The sequence below is a fragment of the Bubalus bubalis genome, chromosome 20 (assembly GCF_019923935.1).
Source record: "Bubalus bubalis isolate 160015118507 breed Murrah chromosome 20, NDDB_SH_1, whole genome shotgun sequence".
Taxonomy (NCBI): domain Eukaryota; kingdom Metazoa; phylum Chordata; class Mammalia; order Artiodactyla; family Bovidae; genus Bubalus; species Bubalus bubalis.
Window position 1 is genome coordinate 35585912 of NC_059176.1, and position 15035 is coordinate 35600946.

General features: G+C 47.7%; 2 protein-coding genes across 4 annotated transcripts in view; both read left to right on the forward strand.

Moving 5' to 3' along the window:
* The window catches only part of LOC112580795 (duodenase-1), a 45437-nt gene extending 41344 nt beyond the window's left edge, over nt 1-4093 (forward strand). Inside the window, exons 1-5 of one of the 3 annotated variants that reach the window (XM_045163803.1) lie at nt 1715-2073; nt 2267-2414; nt 2900-3035; nt 3229-3486; nt 3806-4089. In XM_045163803.1, coding sequence (XP_045019738.1) covers nt 2019-2073; nt 2267-2414; nt 2900-3035; nt 3229-3486; nt 3806-3967 — 759 coding nt within the window. In that variant the 5' untranslated portion in view covers nt 1715-2018 and the 3' untranslated portion in view covers nt 3968-4089. Of the gene's footprint in view, nt 1-1714; nt 2074-2266; nt 2415-2899; nt 3036-3228; nt 3487-3805 lie in introns of those variants that run through there. The other 2 variants (XM_045163804.1, XM_045163802.1) reach the window with 2 other exon arrangements.
* Nucleotides 4094-6301: 2208 nt separating this feature from the next.
* On the forward strand, nt 6302-8908 carry LOC112580835 (granzyme H). The gene is made up of 4 exons (XM_025271223.3): nt 6302-6492; nt 7516-7676; nt 8206-8411; nt 8538-8908. Exons 1-4 carry the CDS (start codon nt 6442-6444, stop codon nt 8906-8908), a joined length of 789 nt encoding a protein of 262 aa, XP_025127008.3. The 5' UTR covers nt 6302-6441.
* The last annotated feature ends 6127 nt before the right edge of the window (nt 8909-15035 follow it).

Consider the following 15035-nt stretch of genomic DNA (forward strand, 5'->3'; position numbering starts at 1 on the left):
ACTTCTGTAACAGATTTTCTTTTAAATTATATCTTAAAACAGGTTATTATTATATATGTGAAAGGTACAGGTTTCCTTTTACATTGGAAACAATCTCAAGCTCATAGACAAGTTGCAATCGCGATGCAAAAAGTTTTCCTCTCCAGAACCGTTTGCTAGTATAAGTTACTGAAACGGCACTCTATTGCTTCTCAAATACTATAGAACGTAATTCGTACAACCAAGGACATACGTAGCCACCATCCAACCTTCAGACCCAGGAAGTTAACACTGATGCCACAATCATCATCTAATCCTCAGTGAAAAACCTAGCTCAGTAGCCTGAATAAGTTGACTGATCAGCATGTGCAGAGATATATATATATAACCGATCTCTCACCCATCATCCCCAAGGGCATCCCCTGATCCCCGCGCCCCAGGATCTGGTGACGCACATTAGGTGGCCCCTTCCTACCAATGCCCACCTCACCTTATTTGTCCTGGTCTGATAAATCCCACCTGATTGCCCCCACCCCCGAGAAGGCCCGTAAACCCCCCTTGCTCAGAAACCACCCATCCCTTGTGTGAACACCCTCCTTATCCCACGTGGACATTGAATCTCCGCCTCACTTGTATTCTGTTACCTGATCCAGGATGCCCAATGCAGGGTGTAGGGTGAGAAGTGTGTCCCCACAGGAGAGAGGCCAGGTGTGGACACATGCTCACCCGACGTGGGCTTGGCTTGGACAACATGCCCTGGTTACCTGTGGCTCCCCTGCCAGAATCCATATTGACAGTGGGCTTTGTTTCTTAATCAAAGGTTTCATTGCTTTAGAAGAGACTTGAGATCAAGGTGTTTAAGGTCCCATGATGTTTTCAATTTTATGACTCTCTCCACCTTTTCCATTATTGGGACATGGCCAGGATAATTTGGTTAGCAACTTGTATAGGGACATCAGAATGCCATTCTCTGGGTAGTGGTGGGGGAATTCTGCATTGCCTCCCTGGCACCCACTCTCACTTCACGTGGAACTCCCATCCCACAGCCTCTTCTTCCTTGACTGCAACACTCCCGCTGGGAGATGAAATCTAGGGCCCTTCCTTTTTAATCTGCTGGGACCTCTTGATTGCCTCAAACAGAGGGATATGGTGGAATAGATGCCATAGGACATCAAAAGTCAGGTAATTAAAAGAGCCCAGCTTGTGCCTGGCTTGTTTCTTAGCAGATGCTTCTTTGGGAGAAAGCCAACAACATGTCATGTGTGAGGGAGACTGACCATCCCAGAAACAGAGATGACTTGAGGTGCCTCATGGAGAGAAACCAACATGCCCAGTGAACAGCCAGCACCATCCACTGGGCCTGTGTGAGCGAGACGTCAAGTAATTCAGCATCCAGGCTTCAAACCTCCCTGATACCAAGAGGAGCAGAGGAATGCTATCCACACTGGATCCTGACCAAAACGCAGATTCATGGCTAAAACAATGTTGCTGTTTTGAAAAAAAAAAAAAATACTCAGTCTTTAATAACTGGAATAATCTTTCTTCAGCATCACTCTCACACACCATCCTGTATATACCACACCACGGTTCTCACCATCCTGTTTGACCAAGACGGTTTTGTCTCCTCCACCAGAAGTGAGAGATCTTACCTCCAAATTTCTCATACAGAGGCCTTAATACACATTCACCCTGGTGACCAAAGAGAACCACAGAAATGAAGACATTCTATGTCATGAATCTCTCATCATGGGACCCAGAATGCTGGGGCTCAAAGATCTGGTATTTGTTGATACAACGTCTCACTACCTCTACTTGTAGTGATTTTCTTGCTTTCTGCTGAGTGATGGCACTAAGCCAAGAGCTTATGGGTGCTTCTGTGGTGACCACTAAGCACACACTCCACTCAGACCCCAGGTCAGACAGAGGTGTGAGGCTTCAGAGAAATCTCAAGTGATAAAGCCACAACATAGGCGGAGACACTGGTTAAAAGGCCACATGGAAGTAGCAGCTGCTCAGATCTGGGCAGCTTTCCTGCAGAGATGGTCCTGCTGCTCCTGCTCCTGGTGGCCCTTCTGTCTCCTACCAGGGAGGCAGGTGAGTGACGGTCCCACCCTCAGAGGCCCAGTCCCACCCCACACGAACAGTCCTGCCCAGACGCTACTCTCATGCACAGCTGGGCCTGGTCCATCTAAGAGAATTTCTGAACTCAGGGAAACCTTGATCCCATCTCCCCTGTTCAAACTTTGGCTCCATGAGCACAGCGGGCAGGCTGGAATCTTTCTTTCAGGGAAAATCATCGGGGGCCACGAGGCCGAGCTACACTCCCGTCCCTACATGGCGTTTCTTCTCTTCAAGACTTCAGGGGAGTCTCACTGCTGTGGGGGTTTCCTCGTGCATGAGGACTTCGTGCTGACAGCGGCTCACTGCCTGGGAAGGTGAGGAGCAGTGCGGCCCCGCCCCTCTGTGGAGCCCTCCCGGGGAGCCCTCTTAGCAGCTGCAGACCTGTGCCTCCAGGTAACACAGGAAGCTATTCAGAGGACAGGGGAGCACTGGGGAGGGAGGGACAGTCAATGCCAGTCGTGCATGGAGAGAAGGGACTGGTCAAACCTGGAACATAAGGAAGCCAAGGTTGTGGCCTGGAGCCCACAGTGCAAATGTGAGAAATTCATGTTTCCTTAGAGACAGTCAAGCTCGAGCAGGACTGAACACCCTCCGTGGACTTCAGGAACTGCCACCCTGCCCAGGCTGCCAGGGAGCAGACAGTTTAGAGATGCTCAGCCCCAGCGCCCACCGCCTAGAAATCACCATACCCTCCCCCTGCCCCGCCCCAAGTTTGGCCCTGTCCCAAGCTGTGCTCTTTCCTCCCGGCTCTTGGACCGTTTCTCCTGTGACTCCCTTTCCCTCTCTGCTCTCTGTGCAGCTCAATCAACGTCACCCTGGGGGCCCACAACATCAAAGAACGAGAGAGGTCCCAGCAGGTCATCCCAGTGAGAAGAGCCATTCCCCACCCACGCTATAATGATGAGACTGGGGCCAACGACATCATGTTACTGCAGGTGGGACACGTGGCTGCACTGACTCCAGGACACTTCCTTCCTGGGTTCTGCATCCCCCATGACCTCATTCCAGACCCTCCTCCTGTATGACCCCTTCTGTGGTCCCAGGGCTGTGAAGAAGGCAACCCCATGACTGTCCTGCAGTCTCTATGGGCCATCAGTGGGTAAGAATGCCTTTCCTCTCTGCTTTCAGCTGATGAGAAAGGCACACGTGACCACCGATGTGAGCCCCATCAGTCTGCCCAGGGACTGGGATACGGTGAATCCAGGGATGCTATGCAGTGTGGCTGGCTGGGGGCGTCTTGATGTGCATATGTCCTGCACAAATAAACTACAGGAGGTGGAGCTTGAAGTCCAAACGGCCGAGAAATGCACCTCTCACTACAAAAATTACAATGACACCACCCAGATATGTGTAGGGGACCCGAGAAAGAGGAAGAGTTCCTTTAAGGTGAGCTCTCCAGTGTTATCCATGCAAAGCCTTGGTCTCTGGATCCGGGGCCATGGGAACGAGCTCTGTCCTGTGTCCCCAGCCTGTCCTCCTGTCCAGTCTCTGTCTGGGGTCCCTGGGGGATGGACATTGCCTCTAAGTCACATATGGGCAGAGGCTTCCTGTGGGAGGAGGCGGATTGTCAGGGCCAGATTGAAACCTCAGGACCAACAAGACCCTTTTATCAGCCAGGGCCCCTAAGAGGGACCACCCACCACAGGGTGGCAGGGAGAACAGATCCGAAGAAGGTGAGCTCAGCCTTTGCCCTCTCTGCCCACAGGGTGACTCCGGGGGCCCACTTGTGTGTAATGGTGTGGCCCAGGGCATTGTGTCCTATGGAAGAGATGATGGGACACCTCCACGGGTCTTCACCAGAATCTCAAGATTTCTGCCTTGGATCCAAAAAACAATGAAACAGTACGAACTTCAGGGACCAGATTGAGGTTTCTCCAAGGACTGATCTGTCCATCTTCCCTGGGATGGAGGCACTGGGAAAGTGGTTAGAAGCTAGGCTGGCTGAAACTTAATAAACTTCCATCTCTTGAGCAGAAATCATGGATTCGTCCTTTACTTACCTAAACATATTCATTTAGCAAATGCTGTGTCTGACCTGTTTATAGTTCTGATCTGTTACTGGCTTCCACCTCCAATACACCACCCTGTTCCAACTCTGGAATAAAAACTCCTGCTGCACTGATAGCCAGCTCCCTCCACTCACACGTCCTCAGTGCCAGCTCCCTCTCCAGGCTAACCATGAGCTCCATCAGAGCAGAGAGACTCCTCTCAGGACTACCCGACCCTCTTCTTGACAACCCTCGTGTCTCATCCATACACCTTCTTCCTCGTCCACATCTACTCCCCTCCCCCCCAAATCCCAGTGCCCTGGGGGAAAAGAAGAGAATCCAGATTTGGAAGGAGGGCCACATGAGGTTGAGGGTTGAGGCAGAGGGGCACTTGTCCACCCTAACAGAAATGGGGGAGGTTTACAAAGGTGTAGCTCACCTCATGCAGTGTTCCTCCCTGCATCAGAGCAGGCAGAGCTCAGAAGCCTGAGAAAGTTTCAGGAGACCTTCAGTATTCCTAGGCCTGGCTTGAGTGCCTGTCACAGCCTTGTCTTAGAGTCCTGGGCCCAGGGCCCTGTACAGCCTCTGGTGTCCTGAGGGCACATCTTCCTTCAGCCCCAAGTGACCTTGAGGGAGCTCTTCCACCTTGGGCTGAGCCAGCCGTTCCGACGTTCATCATTCCCACCTGTGTTTGTACATAAATACATTTATCTCCAAAGGAAACTCACTCTAAAGAAAATCATTGGTTTCAAGGCATCCTAAAGTTTCAAAGAGTATCTATAGCCTATAGTTATTTGATACGTTTCTTCCTGTATTTTTTTTTTAATCAATTGCTGAAGTTTTGATGCAAGGTTCAGAAGAGCAACCTCAGTTTTAAGACATGCAGTTTAGAGAGGGCTTAAGAGAAGTGGTTTGCTGAACATTTGAATGGAGAGTGAGCTTCAGCTATTGCAAAATGTGTTCTGGTAGAAAGTAACACATATTCATCAAAATATATTCCTCATAATGGAATATATGCAACATGGTGCGTGCAAGTGTGCTAAGTTGCTTCAGTCGTGTCGGATTCTTTGTGACCCTATGGACGGTCGCCCTCCAGGCTCCTCTGCCCATTCATCATAGAAAGACAAATAAATACAGAACATACGGCTAAGAAAAGTAAATGAAGTGCACTTCCACCACCCCCGATCATCATCATTAATGCTTAAGCATATTTCCTTCCACTATTTTTCTATTTATTCATAAGATGCTCTTGCTTCAACTCCCTTGGGATTGGGTTGTTTAGATCTCCTCATGCCCTTCTTTCCATTCCTCTTTCTTCTGTCCTCATACTGCTGAAGGTGTTGGGGTCATCTGCACATGTTTAGGATGGCCTGGCCCAGAGACAGCAGATATATGGCTCTCTGGGCTCTGGACAGGGAATACTTAGTGGGGAGTAAGTATTAGATGACGGGCATCTGTTTCCCCTTCACCACTCACCAGTCACCAGCATTTCTGGAGAGGAAGCCCCTCCTGACTCACAAACACCCTGATTTGGGTGGGACAGCCTCCGTCTCAGCTTCAGGGGCGCTGGATACCTCAGCACAACCCAACCATGTCCCTCATTGCCAAAGGATCTGGTGATGGTTTTTTTCTGGTTCGGTGAATATCAAGTCCAGGACTTTATGTTCAAAATTTTCAGATAAGAAAGGCTCTCTTGGTTACAGAATACTTATATTTAAACAGGAGATTCTAAATCCTCCAAAATTGTGAGGCTGGAACCCTGGCAAGATACGAAATGGGGTTGCTCTTTGGGCCATTTGGCTGAGTCCAGGCCTCTCTGCTCCTAGAGCAAGTGCAGTCTCTGCCTCACCCTTGGCCCCAAGCAGAGCCCCACGCCGTTTTCCTCGCGTACGTGTCCTCTGCCTGCAGATTCGAGGTCTCCTCCAGCCCCTGAGCTTCCCAAGTACAGGAGCCAAGTCGCTGAATCCCTGACCCTCACCTGTTGGGTAATTCTTCATGCTTTCCCCAGAATCAAAGAAGACCCAAGAGGGGAGAAATGCAGACCCTCCTGATTCAGTCACTGAGGGCCTCTGGGGATCCAGCTCCTCCCCTGGCTGCAACACAGCCTCCACTTTCTTGCTGTTCCTCTTGCTCTGTGACTCAGCAGAGGGGATGCAAGTGTGGTGACTGTGTCGTTCTCACCTATCCCACAGCAGAGAACATGGGCACATGTGACATGCTCACACCCGGCTGGGGGGAGCCCAGCTCTGAGGGGTCTGTGGGGGCACTGAGCCTCCCCTGCATCCTTCCCCTGTGCTTTGTGTCTGGAAGGAAGAAGCCCCAGCAGCTCTGACCTGGGCAAATCTTCTGGAAGATGCAGCCACTCCTGCTCCCTATGGCCTTTCTGCCTCCTGGGCTGGGACAGGTGAGTGACCGTCCCCATTCCTGACAGGGTAGCCCATCTCACTAAACCTCCCCAAGTCCTGGTCCTTCTGCTCAGCTCCAATTTCTGAACCAGCTCCCATCCCAACTGAGACTACAAGTTCGATGCTTCATAGACATTCAGCAAGGATGGGTGGTAGGAAGCAAGCTTTCACTAAAAGCTTTTGTAGCTCTTAGCCTCTCTCTCACCACTGGTAAAGTGGGTTGTGCATTTGCTGGAGGATGTGAAGCTACAAAGCACAAGTAGGAAAATTCCTCACTCTAGCCAGGAAAGGACAAGTCAGACAAACCATCCACAGTGCGGGAGTTCTCAGTGGACCCAGCTTAAGAACCAGAGTAACATGTCAGTTTCCCCGCCCTTCACTCCTGCCCAGGAGAGGAGCCCAGGGTGTGACTGGTCAGAAATGGCTAGATGGCAGCACCCAAAGCTCTCTGGGTGTCGTTACTCTTCCCCAGGCCCTAAGCAGCTCATTTTCTGCCCCAGTGTCTTTGGCATGTTCTCCCCCAACCCTGTGGTCTTAAATCCCACCAGTACTATCCCCACAAAACCTCAGCCAAAAGCTAATTGCAGGCCATTCAGGTGTCCAGTCAACAGATGTTTACTGAGATCGTGGGATGCGTTATGCCCTAGGACATGAGGATTTTTGAAAACCCAACTCCATAAACTCATAGGTGGATTATCAGAAAACGGCACCAATCAGGATGTTAGCAGAGGCTCAGAGGGGTCTAGAAGACTCCATGAGAATGAGGGCTCATCAGGGGGTCCTATCCACGATCTTCTGGGCTCCACCCTCTGGAAGGCAGTCTCAGGCCCCTCCATATGTGTGTGTGACTCAGGATGTGGAGAACAATACTGAGGTTTGGAGTTCAGAAAAGGTTATCCCACCACAGTGAGAACCTGGGGGACTCTTCCCTAGTGTCCGTTGGGCGCTGTCAACCCACCTTGACTGCCACGTTCACGAACCTCCCTTCTAACCATAGCCTCTCCCATCTCCCCATCTTTCAGCCTTTTCTTTCAGAGGAGATCATTGGGGGCCACGAGGCCAAGCCCCACTCCCGCCCTTATATGGCTTTGGTTCACTTTCTGGATGAGAAGAGTTGGAAGAGATGTGGTGGTGTTCTCACACAAAAAGACTTTGTTCTGATGGCTGCTTGCTTCAGAGAAAGGTGAGGGGCAGTAGCCAGCCTACCCTACCTGAGGCCTGGACAGGGACCCATCCTCTCCCCAGGAGCTGAGCCCAGGGGTACCCCTCCTTCACCCCAGGATCCTGGAAATCAGGACCACAAGAGCTCATCAGACAAGCCATCTTATGAGCAGGACTAGGGTGATGAAAAGCTGAGAAACAGGACAAGAAAGGTTTTCAGGTCAGTGGGTCGGAGGTAAGAACAAGAGACAGGTTGAGAAGAGTTGACCCACATTGGCCAAATACAGCATCAGAGAAGGATGAGAGTGTGCAGTGAGAGCCAAAACCCAAATTCAGAGTCACTTCACAATATTGCTGAGAAAGCCCCCAGAGCCCTGCCCTCATGTCCCTGAGAAGCACAGGGCTCAGAGTCACTCAGCCCCAGGACCGTCTGTCACCTCAATTCCCCCTCAGCTGCTGCCCTGCCCTGGTCTCAGCTGCCTGTCACAGCTCCTGGGCTGTATCTCCAGTGACCCCATGATCCCCACACCTCTGCTCTGGTCTCTGAGCAGCTCAATCATCGTCACCCTGGGAGCCCACAACATCAAACAGCAGGAGAGGACACAGCAGGTCATCCGGGTGAGGAGGGTCATCCGCCATCCAGACTATAATCCTAACAACTTCTCCAACGACATCATGTTACTGCAGGCAAGGAAAACTCCCCTATGGCCCTGCCCTCCTGGGATCAGATTGCCCTCCCAGGATCTCCTGCCCTTTCGTCCCTCCTATCCTGGCTGCCTAACCAGTCCCTGTGGCTCAGGAGAGAGGGGAGACACATCAACGTCACTGCCCTGTCCAGGCTTGGGGACCACTGGCTGAGCCAGACTCTTGCCTCTTCCCATAGCTGGAGAGAAAGGCCAAGAAGACTGCAGCTGTGAGGCAGCTCCGCCTGCCCAGGGCCATGGCCTGCATGAAGCCAGGACAGACGTGCAGTGTGGCTGTGGCTGGGGGAAGGACACCATAGGCACCTACCCTAACTCACTGCAGGAGGTAAAGCTGATCATGCAGGAGGATCAAATGTGTGAGTCCCACTTACACTACTATTACACCAACACCATCCAGCTATGTATGGGGGACCCAAAGACAAAGAAAGCTTCCTTTAAGGTGAGAATGACAGTCTACTTTGCTTGGATCTGGGGAGAAGTGTGTTTGCAGAAGATCTGGGACCTGGGGACCGCCTCACCCTCTAGACACCAAGACACATCCTGGGGCTAGTGTGTGAGTATGCTAGTGTGTGACATGAGTGCAATTGTGTGGCAGTTTCAACATTCTTTGGCATTGCCTTTCTTTGGGATTGGAATGAAAACTAAAGCTTTCCAGTCCTGTGGCCACTGGTGAGTTGTCCAAATTTGCTGACATATTGAGTGAGCACGTTCACAGCATCCTCTTTTAGGATTTGAAATAGCTCAACTGGAATTCTATCACCTCCACTAGCTTTGTTCATAGTGATGTTTCCCACTTAGGAATGGGAACAACTTAGCAATGGAAACAGTGACAGACTTTCTTTTTGGGGGCTCCAAAATCACCGCAGATGATGATTGTAGCCAGGAAATTAAAAGACGTTTGCTCCTTGGAAGAAAAGTTATGACCAACCTAGATAGCATATTAAAAAAGCAGGGACATTACTTTGCCAACAAAGGTCTCTCTAGTCAAAGCTTTGGTTTTTCCAGTAGTCATGTATGCATGTGAGAGTTGGACTATAAAGACAGTTGAGCACCGAAGAATTGATGCTTTTGAACTGTGGTGTTGGAGAAGACTCAGGAGAGTCCCTTGGAATGAAAGGAGATCCAACCAGTCCATCCGAAAGGAAATCAGTCATGAATATTCATTGGATGGACGATGTTGAAGCTGAAACTCCAATACTTTGGCCACCTGATGCGAAGAATTGACTCATTGGAAAAGACCTTGATGCTGGGAAAGATTAAGGCAGGAGGGGAAGGGGTCAACAGAGGATGAGATGGTTGGATGGCATCACCGACTCAATCGACATAAGTTTCAATAAATTCCAGGAGTTGGTGATGGACAGGAAGGCCTGGTGTGCTGCAGTCCATAGGGTCGCAAAGAGTTGGACACGACTGAGCAACTGAACTGAATTGAACTGAAGGCCCACTTGTCTTTGTACTCCAGCATGTCTGTCTCTAGGTGAGTGATCACACCATCATGGTTATCTGAGTCATTAAGGTCTTTTTTATAATGTTCTTCTGTGTATTCTTGCCACTTCTTCTTAGTATCTTCTGCTTCTGTTAGGCCTTTTCTGTTCTTTATTGTTCCCATCTTTGCATGAAATGTTCCCATTGGTATCTCTGATTTTCTTGAAGAGATCTGTAGGCTTCCCATTCTATTGTTTTCCTCTGTTTGTTTGCATTGATCACTTCAGAAGGCTTTATCTCTCCTTGCTATTCTTTGGAACTCTGCATTCAGATGGATGTATCTTTCCTTTTCTCCTTTGCCTTTTGCTTCTCTTCTTTCCTCAGCTATTTGTAAGGCCTCCTCAGACAACCATTTTGCCTTTTTGCATTTCTTCTTCTTGGGGTTGGTTTTGATCACCACCTCCTGTACAATGTTATGAACCTCCATCCATAGTTCTTTAGGCATTCTATCTATCATATCTAATCCCTTGAATCTACTTGTTACTTCCTCTGTAAAATCTTAAGAGATTTGATCTAGGTCATACCTGAATGACCTGTTTTCCCTACTTGCTTCAACTGAAGTCTGAATTTTGCAATAAGGAGTTCATGATTTGAGCCACAGTCAGCTCCTGGTCTTGCTTTTGCTGACTGTATAGAGCTTATCCATCTTTGGCTACAAAGAACATAATCAATCTGATTTCAGTATTGACCATCTGGTGATATCCATGTGTAGAGTCGTCTCTTATGTTGTTGGAAGAGGATGCTTGCTAGGACCACTGCGTTCTCTTGACAAAGCTCTGTTAGCCTTTGACCTGTTTCGTTTTGTACTCCAAGGTCAAACTTACTTCTTACTCCAAGTATCTCTTGACTTCCTACTTTTGCATTCCTGTCCCCATGATAAAAAGGACATCTTTTTTTGGTGTTAGTTCTAGAAGGTCTTGTAGGTCTTCATAGAACCATTCAGCTTCTTTGGCATTAGTGGCTGGGGCATAGACTTGGATTTCTGTGATATTTAATGGTTTGCTTTGGAAACAAACAGAGATCATTCTGTCATTTTTGAGATTGAACCAAAGTACTGCATTTTGGACTCTTTTGTTGACTATGAGGACTACTCCATTTCTTCTAAGGCATTCGTGCCCACAGGAGTAGATTTAATGGTCATCTGAATTAAATTTGCCTGTTTGGTCCATTTTAGTTCCCTGATTCCTAAAATGTCAATGTTCACCCTTGCCATCTCCTGTTTGACCACTTCCAATTTACCTTGATTCATGGGCCTAACATTCCAGGTTCCTATGCAATATTGTACTTTCTAGCAAGATCTTACATCCATCACAAGTCACATCCATACTGGGCATGGTTTTCACTTTGACTCAACCTCTTGATTCTTTCTAGAGCTATTTCTCTACTCTTCTCCAGTAGCATATTAGTTACCAACCAATATGGGGAGTTCATCTTTCAGTATCATATCTTTTTGCCTTTTCATATTGTTCATGGGATTCTCACGGCAAGAATACTGAAGTGGTTTGCCATTCCCTTCTACAGTAGACCGTGTTTGGTCCGAAGTCTCCACCTGTCTGTCTTGAGTGGCCCTACATGGCACAGCTCATAGTTTCATTGGGTTAAACAAGTCTGTGATCCAAGCGATCAGTTTGGTTAGTTTGAAAGAGTACCTTTCATCCTGTCCCTTTAGTCATAGCTGGTCACTGGGCCAAGATTCCCTGCTGGTCAGCTGGGGCCTTTTGAGTTAGAAAGGGCTCCTGTCCTTAGTAGGACTGAAAAGCACATTTTTCATTTATCAATACAAATGCTGGTAGATCACCTACTAAGTGCTGGACACTATGATTGTACAGTGGTACAGTGGACTCAATACAGGTTCTACTGTCTGAGCCCATTCAGAATAAAAACTCTCAACAAACTTGGTACAGAGGAAATATATCTCAGCAACATACAGGCTGTTTATGACAGATCCACATAGGGCTTCCCTTGTGGCTCAGACATTAAAAGTCTGCCTGCAATGCAGGAGACTCAGGTTCAATCCCTGGGTCAGGAAGATCCTCTGGAGAAGGGAATGGCTACCACTCCAGTATTCTTGCCTGGAGAATTCCATGGACAAAGGAGCCCAGTGGGCTACAGTGCATGGGGTCCCAGAGAGTCGGACATGACTGAATGACTAACACTTTCACTTTCCATGACAGACCCACCACTTACATCACATTCATCAGTGAAAAGCTGAAAGCTTTTCCCCTAAGATTAGGAACAAAACAGAAATCCTAAAAAGGCTTCTAGCTATTCTTCAGTTCAGTTCAGTTCACTTCAGTCACTCAGTCATGTCCAACTCTTTGCGACCCCATGAATCGTAGCACGCCAGGCCTCCCTGTCTATCACCAACTCCTGGAGTTCACTCTGACTCACATCCATCGAGTCAGTGATGCCATCCAGCCATCTCATGCTCTGTCATCCCCTTCTCCTCCTGCCCCCAATCTCTCCCAGCATCAGGGTCTTTTCCAATGAGTCAACTCTTCGCATGAGGTGGCCAAAGTACTGGAGTTTCAGCTTCAGCATCATTCCCTCCTAAGAAATCCTAGGGCTGATCGCCTTCAGAATGGACTGGTTGAATCTCCTTGCAGTCCAAGGGACTCTCAAGAGTCTTCTCCAACACCGCAGTTCAAAAGCATCAATTATTTGGCGCTCAGCCTTCTTCACAGTCCAACTCTCACATCCATACATGACCACAGGAAAAACCATAGCCTTGACTAGATGGACCTTTGTTGGCAAAGTAATGTCTCTGCTTTTCAAGATGCTATCTAGGTTGGTCATAACTTTTCTTCCAAAGACTAAGCGTCTTTTAATTTCATGGCTGCAGTCACCATCTGCAGTGATTTTGGAGCCCAGAAAAATAAAGTCTGACACTGTTTCCACTGTTTCCCCATCTATTTCCCATGAAGTGATGGGACCGGATGCCATGATCTTCGTTTTCTGAATGTTGAGCTTTAAGACAACTTTTTCACTCTCCACTATTCCTAAACCCTAAACTCAGCAAACTTCCTTTGCCATAAACATTGCCTTCACAAACAGGTCTCAGATAACAGTCCTTCCCATGGCCTCAAGCTGTGGCCTATGTGCTCATCCTGTAACATTCTTTGTAAAGATCCTTGAACAAATGTCAATGGTTACTTTATAGATTATTTTCTGGGCACAACTGCAGAAGGGTCTGTGCTTTCTCATGCTTCTCTTAAGAACAATAAGCACCTTAACATTCTTTCCAGCCAACTCAACCGAAGAAAAGAAAGAACAAGTCAGAATCACAAGGCCTAACTCCTTCATCCCAGGTCTGTGCCTGCGGGACTAGGAGAGGGGATTGGGGCCGTGCCTCCATTTTGTCAGTAATGCCTAACGCGGCTCCCGACAGGTACACTCAATATGCCAGCAAATTAGGAAAAGTCAGCAGTGGCCACAGGACTGGAAAAGATCAGTTCTATTCCAATCCCAAAGAAAGGCAATGCCAAAGAATGCTCAAAGTACCACACAGTTGCACTCATGTCACACGTTAGTAAAGTAATGCTCAAAATTTTCCAAGCCAGGCTTCAGCAATACGTGAACCATGAATTTCCAGAGGTTCAAGCTGGTTTTAGAAAAGGCAGAGGAACCAGAGATCAAATTGCCAACATCCACCGGATCATGGAAAAAGCAAGAGTGTTCCAGAAAAATATCTATTTCTGCTTTATTGACTATGCCAAAGCCTTTGACTGTGTGGATCACAATAAACTGTGGAAAATTCTGAAAGAGATGGGAATGCCAGACCACCTGACCTGCCTCTTGAGAAATCTATATGCAGGTCAGGAAGCAACAGTTAGAACTGGACATGGAACAACAGTCTGGTTCCAAATAGGAAAAGGCATTTGTCAAGACTGCATATTGTCACCCTGCTTATATAATTTATATGCAGAGTACATCATGAGAAATGCTGGGCTGGAAGAAGCACAAGCTGGAATCAAGATTGCCGGGAGAAATATCAATAACCTCAGATATGCAGATGACACCACCCTTATGGCAGAAAGTGAGGAAGAACTAAAGAGCCTCTTGATGAACGTGAAAGAGGAGAGTGAAAATATTGGTTTAAAGCTCAACATTCAGAAAACTAACATGGCATCTGGTCCCATCACTTCATGGCAAATAGACGGGGAAACAAAAGACACAGTGGCTGAGTTTGTTTTCAAGGCTCCAAAATCACTGCAGATGGTTACTGCAGCCATGAAATTAAGACACTTACTCCTTGGAAGGAAAGTTATGACCAACCTAGATAGCATATTCAAAAGCAGAGACATTACTTTCCCAACAAAGGTCCATCTAGTCAAGGCTATGGTTTTTCCAGTAGTCAGGTATGGATGTGAGAGTTGGACTATAAAGAAGTCTGAGTGCCAAAGAATTGATGCTTTTGAAATGTGGTGTTGGAGAAGACTCTTGAGAGCCCCTTGGACTGCAAGCAGATCCTACCAGTCCATCCTAAAGGAGATCAGTCCTGGATGTTCACTGAGGGGACTGAGGTTGAAGCTGAAACTCCAGTACTTTGGCCATCTGATGTGAAAAGCTGACTCATCTGAAAAGACCCTGATGCTGGGAAAGATAGAGGGCAGGACGAGAAGGGGACGACAGAGGATGAGATGTTTGGATGGCATCACCGACTTGATGGACATGGGTTTGGGTGGACTCTGGGGGTTTGTGATGCACAAGGAGGCCTGGCATGCTGCGGTTCATGGGGTAGCATAGAATCGGACATGACGGAGTGACTAAACTGAACTCAGCATCTTTTTATGTACCTGTTGGCCATCTTCATGTCTTCTTTGGAAGAATGTCTATTCAGATGTTCTACCCATTTAAAAAATTACTTTTATTGAAATATAGGTGATGTACATGCTGTGTTAATTTATGCTGCACAGAAAAATGGTTCAGTTATTCATATATATCCTTTTTTATATCCTTTTCCATTATGGTATATCACAGGTTACTGAGTATAATCCCCTGTGCTCTGCCTATTTTTCAGTTGGGTTAGTTTCTCTTTTAATATGAGTTGTATGAGTTCTTTATATATTTTAAATGTTAGCCACTTATGAGACATATCATTTGTAAATAGTTTCTCCTACTCAGTAGGTTTCTCTTTTGTTTTGTTAATGATTTCCTTTGCTGTGCAAACGCTTTGAAGTTTGATTAGGTCC

What these genes read in the sequence shown, in the direction of transcription:
- LOC112580835 (XM_025271223.3), top strand. Translation starts at nt 6,442, where the DNA reads ATGCAGCCACTCCTGCTCCCTATGGCCTTTCTGCCTCCTGGGCTGGGA. An exon ending in TGCCTCCTGGGCTGGGACAG is followed by an intron (nt 6,493 to 7,515) that starts GTGAGTGACCGT and finishes CCCATCTTTCAG; the next exon opens with CCTTTTCTTTCAGAGGAGAT. An exon ending in CCAGGATCTCCTGCCCTTTC is followed by an intron (nt 8,412 to 8,537) that starts GTCCCTCCTATC and finishes CTCTTCCCATAG; the next exon opens with CTGGAGAGAAAGGCCAAGAA.